Source organism: Coffea arabica, chromosome 3c, assembly GCF_036785885.1.
Source record: "Coffea arabica cultivar ET-39 chromosome 3c, Coffea Arabica ET-39 HiFi, whole genome shotgun sequence".
Classification (NCBI taxonomy): domain Eukaryota; kingdom Viridiplantae; phylum Streptophyta; class Magnoliopsida; order Gentianales; family Rubiaceae; genus Coffea; species Coffea arabica.
The window spans coordinates 43,222,878-43,228,877 of record NC_092314.1 but is presented as its reverse complement, the minus strand read 5'-3'; the positions used below and the strand labels follow the sequence as shown (position 1 = coordinate 43,228,877).

General features: G+C 35.4%; 1 protein-coding gene across 1 annotated transcript; it reads right to left on the bottom strand.

Moving 5' to 3' along the window:
• Window positions 1–1,139: 1,139 nt before the first annotated feature.
• LOC140037758 (UDP glycosyltransferase 9-like) lies at window positions 1,140–3,196 on the bottom strand. Its single transcript, XM_072082806.1, has 2 exons — window positions 2,507–3,196; window positions 1,140–2,040 (listed from the first exon to the last, which is right to left on the bottom strand). Exons 1-2 carry the CDS (start codon window positions 3,155–3,157, stop codon window positions 1,312–1,314), a joined length of 1,380 nt encoding a protein of 459 aa, XP_071938907.1. The 5' UTR covers window positions 3,158–3,196; the 3' UTR covers window positions 1,140–1,311.
• Between the last annotated feature and the right edge of the window lie 2,804 nt (window positions 3,197–6,000).

Sequence of the window (6,000 nt, the reverse complement as noted above, 5' to 3'; positions counted from 1 at the left end):
ATTTGGGACTAAAGGATTACAAATGTTGTTATTTAGGTACTAAGGTATCCCATTTTGAAATTTATAGACCAACAAGAGAAATTGGATAAAGATTAAGGGTACAAATTGGAATTAACCCTTGATTATGTGTTCACATGACGATTGAGTGTAGTAAATGTTCAAAAATCAGGAGCGTTAAGCGAAAAAAAAAGAAGACCTAATCAATCTCGGGTTTATAAGTGAAAGCAGTTGAACCACCTGATTATTCTATTTCTCTATTACACCGTCCTTCCTTTCAACGAAAAAATCAGAATTAAATTACTAATCCTGAATCTCACACCGTCCTTCCCACACCCAGTATTTTATGTTCATGCACCTTTTGACGTCGTTCAAACAACAGCAACCTTGATTGGGACACCGGCCTTGTGTGGCGTCTTCTCCCTCATCCACCACGACGTGCCCATGGCGTCGCAACTTATAGTAGTTGTTTTTGTAGAATAGTTTGCTATTTGTTTTGGCCGTCTGCAAATATTGTCAAGATATCTACTCAATTATTAGCAGTCATTGCATCAACCAGCAATATTAAAACACTATTTGCGATCCCACGGTCTAAAGGATGTGAAACTTTTCTGCATTAAATTTTCTGAAGTCGTCTTCACATTTTTGTGCATTAATTAATCTTTGTCTTTTTTTTTTTTTTTTAACTGATAGATGATCTGTAAAGAAACAATTACAGCTAACCATAAGGGATTGTCATCGACCCTAGCCTTATCGTAAATTAACCTTTGTTCTTCTCCTAAACTTTTTCTTATCCAATCAAATGAAACAAAGAGAAAAAACTCGTTAATGTCTACACAACAGCGAGAAAAGAAACTCAATATTTATAGTTGTAGTTGAATTTAGCATCATGTTTTGGTTCATTCGTTATTGTATTTTATCGAAAACCATTCGTCATTGGGTGTACCATATGCACCTATCACAAATATTGCATTGTGGAGTATTTTCACCAAAAAATATAAATAATTTAATTTCCAAAATCTGTCCCTAACACGAGTGTGGTGAACCGGTCTTTTTATTTAATATATGTCATATTAAAAAAGCAATATAATATTTTTTTTAAAAATTATTCTAAATAATTTACTGTCCAAACACACTAACAATTGGCGAACATAAAATTTCCCCTACAAAAGAAAGATATTCTAAATCCTTCTAAACAATTACAGATTTACATTCAAAATCAAATCTTGTCCTCGCTTTATTATTAAAATACTTGTACAGAATTCTTAGTTCAGATAGTTTCCATCCACAAACTCCCAAGAGAGCAGGAACGCATTATGGTAGGCACAAAAGTGAGGTCGCAAAATCTTCAAGGTTCCTATCAGAACTTCCACCTTCTCCTACTGCCTGTATGGCCAATTCCTTCCATTTCTTAGCATTTCTTCTGATCTCCTTCTCCCTTTCACCCCCAGTAATTTCTCTGATACAATACTCAAACTCTTCTCTTCCGACAAATCCTTTATCATTTAGCTTCACCCTCAGCCCCGTTTGCCATACATCAGCAATAAACTTAGCATTTGTAGTTTGATCAACCCATTGTGGCGCTGCTATCATTGGCACGCCCGCACTTAGAGCTTCAATGGTTGAATTCCATCCACAATGAGTCACGAAACACGCGATCGCCCGGTGGGCTAAAACCTCAAGTTGTGGACACCAGTTTATGATTAGGCCTTGCTCTGAAGACTCAGACTTGAAATTCTTTGGCAGCTTACTCTCTTCTTCTTCCCTGACTACCCAAAGGAACTTGCAGTTGCTCCTCAGGAGGGCCTCTGCCACTTCCTCGATCTGATCTTCTCCGGGAGCTGCAATGCTCCCAAACGATACATAAACAACAGAACAGGTTTCTCTTTCGTCCAACCATTTTAAGCAAGCTTCAGCGTTTGTCTCAAACAGATAGTTCCCTTGTTGATCATTGCCATTCTCTAGTCTTTTGTCTACAAAAAGTAGTGGAGCTGTTGGTCCAACTGTCTTAATTGGCCACCTTTCTGCCATCCATGTTGCCACCTGATAGATAAAGTAGCAGTAGCATGACTAACAAGTACTGAAAATCAGAAAAGTGGTGGACGATTTCACACAACATTTCTTTGGAAAAAGAGAAGTAAATAAGGAATTAAAGGATTCCCAATTGGCACGGCATTTGGAGACTAGCTAAATTTTCAGTTTTGATATATTTGGCAACCTATCGGAGAATAGTGCTTGCGGGTACCAAAAACACGATCAAGAATCTCCGAATCCGGGTTTTGTACAACGCTAATTAATTGCCCTATTTGACAATACTAGCACAAACTAGGGAGTCATCCAAATTCAATATTTTTCTTAAAAAAAAATAAAAAAATTTCCACATGATTAAAATTTTGCTTATGCCCCTCCAAGAGTATAACATAGTTTGACAAAGTTACATGAATTATCAGCCAAAAAAATCCATCAATAATGCATGTTCACTGGATTATAATTAGCATTTCCAACTGACCTCATCCTCCAATTCTTCGAAAGTGTTGAACAGAATGAAATCAACTTTGTCAATGTTAGAGAACTGATCAAGAAGAGTCCTCGTGATAACATTATCTGGATCAGGGAAGTACTGGAGATCAGGAAGATCATTGCTTTCTAGTGCTGGCATTGAAGGCAATTTTACAGTAACAGACTTATCAAGAGGAAGCTGTATTGTTCCCTGGTCCATATGGTAGTAAAGAGCACAAACAGCACAAGATTGAGTAAAGAAAGAAGCACCGTGAAGTCCCACCCGATGAGCTAAGTTCAGAATCCAAGGCATAGTTGAGTCATAAATCACAATTCTGGGAGGATACGGATCAGTCTTTCTACATTTCTCAACCAGTTCTTCCAAGCCTCTGGAAGCAGCAGCTCTCAACCTTGCCAAAAAGCCTTTGAGATCTTCTTCAACGGGTTCATCGGAGTCATCTGGAATACACTCAATCTTGATGGAGCCGATGGCTTTGGTTTTAGCAGACTTGAATATAGAAGCTGTAGTAATCAGTGTAACCCTGAAATCTTTCGCAGACAGGCGGTTGCAGAGGTGTAACATAGGATTTATATGACCTTTTGCAGGAAAAGGGAAAGCAAGAATATGAATTTTGCTAGGGGAAATGTCAATTGTCGCCATGTCTCCTATTCTTTAGCTACTATCTATCTGCTGAATGGAATATTGTGCTGCAGGGTATATATATGTATAACAACAATGTTCAATTTCTATTTCGATAGATTGTCCAATTTGCTATTTAACTTTTTGCTAAATGCACATTCTATCTTTTCGCTATGCGATTAAATTTAATTTTTTATTTGAATAGCTATTAAGTATTTTATTTTTTGGTAACAATCCATTCTCTCTTTATTCTTTTTACCTCTTATTCATTTTTTCTTTTTCATTTCCTTTACTATAGTAACTTGCAATGATTTTAAATATTTTATTTTTGGTAACAATTAATTCTATCTTCATTTTTTCACCCACTTATTCTCTTTTTCTTTTTTCACTTCCCTGACTATAGCAACTTTCAATCAATCTTTTGGTTTTTTTACTTTATATAAGTTTGTATTAATTATGCCTTTTGATTTTTTTTTTACTATCTATCTGCTCTAAGCATTAATTATTTGCAATCCTTTGATGACCTTGGGCACATATTCAAACTGCGGAGAAACTTCTGCCGTATTAATTGCATGTATTTGATGATTCTGCTTTGGATCGTAGACAACGATTTCTGCTACAGACTTGATAAGTCAATTGCCTTTTCAAGTTAACAAAGCATTAGGAACTTGCAAATGCCTTACCTTAATTGAGGTTTCATAAAGTATGATTGTAAATAGGGCAAATTACATTTTAACCCCCCATGGTTTAGCATTTTTTACATAACCCCCTATAGTTTCAAAAACTATACATAACCCCCTCATGGTTTGGATTAAAGTGTCAAAGTGACTGAAATAGTCATTCGTAAAGGAACTTCTAAAAATATCGAAATTACCCTTATAAATACATGATACATTAATCCTGTATAATTTTTATATTTTACCATATAACCCTTTTATGGTTTAATACTTTACCATATAACCCCCTTATGATTTTTAAAATATACACATAACCCCCTTGATTAATAAATAATTTTCAACTTTACATAAGGGTATTTTTGACATTTTAGGTGACTCCATTATGATCATTCCCATCATTTTGACACTTTAATTCAAACTATGAGGGGGTTATGTATAACTTTTGAAACCATAGAGGAGTTATGTAGAAAAAAGCTAAACTACAGGGGGTAAGGTGGAATTTGCCCTTGTAAATAAGCAAGGGCATTTTAATTTTCATTAAAACAATTTTTCTTCTAGATAACAGTTTTCCCATCTTTAGTTGACAAGGATGGAAAGGAACTAATTTCCATATCATCAGTCCATGAACGAAGTGATACACGTGGTGGAAAAATTCAATGGTGCATAATATTATTATAAAAAATAAAGAAAACCAAAAGTAGAAGAATTCTTTTCCAATTTTCAAACTTTGTTCTGTCTAAGACACTAATGTGAATTCAAGTCACAAGGCGAACCCAGATTAAGATGCTGCAACGAATTATCTGGAAACCATATGCTATGGGGCTTTTTTTACAAGAACGATTTGCGGAATTGGGAGAGAAGACAAAAAGGAGAAGGGAGAAATGAAAGAACTGGGATTTTCTTTTTGTTTTGGCTAATAGCGATTTGCTTTAGTTAATCCAAGAACAAAATTTGTGTGTAACAGGAATGGTGTTAGATTAAAAGAAGACCTATTATCTTATGACAGTAATAAAAGACTAGGTGTTAAAGAAACTTGGAGAAGTGATCGGTTTTCACGAAGGTTTCCTTTTTAAACCTTTTTCAAAGTAGGGTATCGAGTATAAAACAAAAAGTGCAACTCCTTTTTTTTTTTTTTTTGTTTATAAATACCAAAAGTATGATAGATGCTTAGGAAAACAAGTGCAAAATGACAACTCAACAAAAAAAAAGGAAGAAGTGCGAGAAAAGACATTCAAATTTATTTACTTAACACTCACTAAAAATTGAATTTAATTAAATGTATGGTTATTTTTAAATGAATATAAATGGGTGAGTCAAATCAACCTACTATCCACTAATTAAATAAATTTAATTGTTACCTATTTAGGTCCATTCAAAATTAATGGACGGGTTATCGATGGACGGCTTTGGGCAGATTAACATAATTGAACTGTAATTGACATCTCTAATGTATACTATGTTATGCGCGTGATTAATTCTGTAAAGTTTCTTATTTTTTTTTTATCGTTCTCGTACACAAGTATTAGCAGGTTTACATTAATCGGTTGAATCAACAATACAATACTACAGTTTGCCGTAAATACTTATGAGGCTTTCATGTGACCTAATTTTGTAGCTAAATCAAAGTAGCTAAATGAAATAACTTAGATTAGATGCTTAAAACTTGTGCAAGAAACTCTTCGATGTTCTTGTGAGAACTTCCACCCTGGGATGTATCCTGTTGTGCCAACTCCTTCCACGTCTAAGCATTTCTTCTGAATTCCTTTGCGCTCTCGACCTCAGTAACTGCCTTTATGGACATTGAAATTTCTTCTCTAGTAACAATTCCCTTGTCATTGGCCCTTGACTCGAACCCCAGTTTGCCATACATCTGCGACAAACTTTGCATTTGTGAATTGATCAACAAACTGTGGCGTAGCTATCATTGGCACACCTGAACTCAATGCTTCAAGCATCATTCCAGCAGCAGTGTGTCATGAAACATTACACGGCTTGATGTGCCAAAACCTCAAGTTGAGGACATCAGTTGACTATTAGACCGTTTATTGATATTGCAGACTTGAAATTTGGTGGAAGTTTGCACTCTTCTGAATCTCTAACCATCCATAAGAAGTGGTGGTCACTCTTGGCTGTGTCCCTTGCAGGCTCTTCCATTTGTTCTTCTCCAGATGCAGCCACACTACCTAA

Excerpts from the sequence above, each read along its gene's own strand:
- LOC140037758 (XM_072082806.1), bottom strand. The coding sequence starts at position 3,157 with ATGGCGACAATTGACATTTCCCCTAGCAAAATTCATATTCTTGCTTTC. Across the intron at positions 2,041-2,506 it reads TCGAAGAATTGGAGGATGAG|GTGGCAACATGGATGGCAGA; the intron begins GTCAGTTGGAAA and ends TTTATCTATCAG.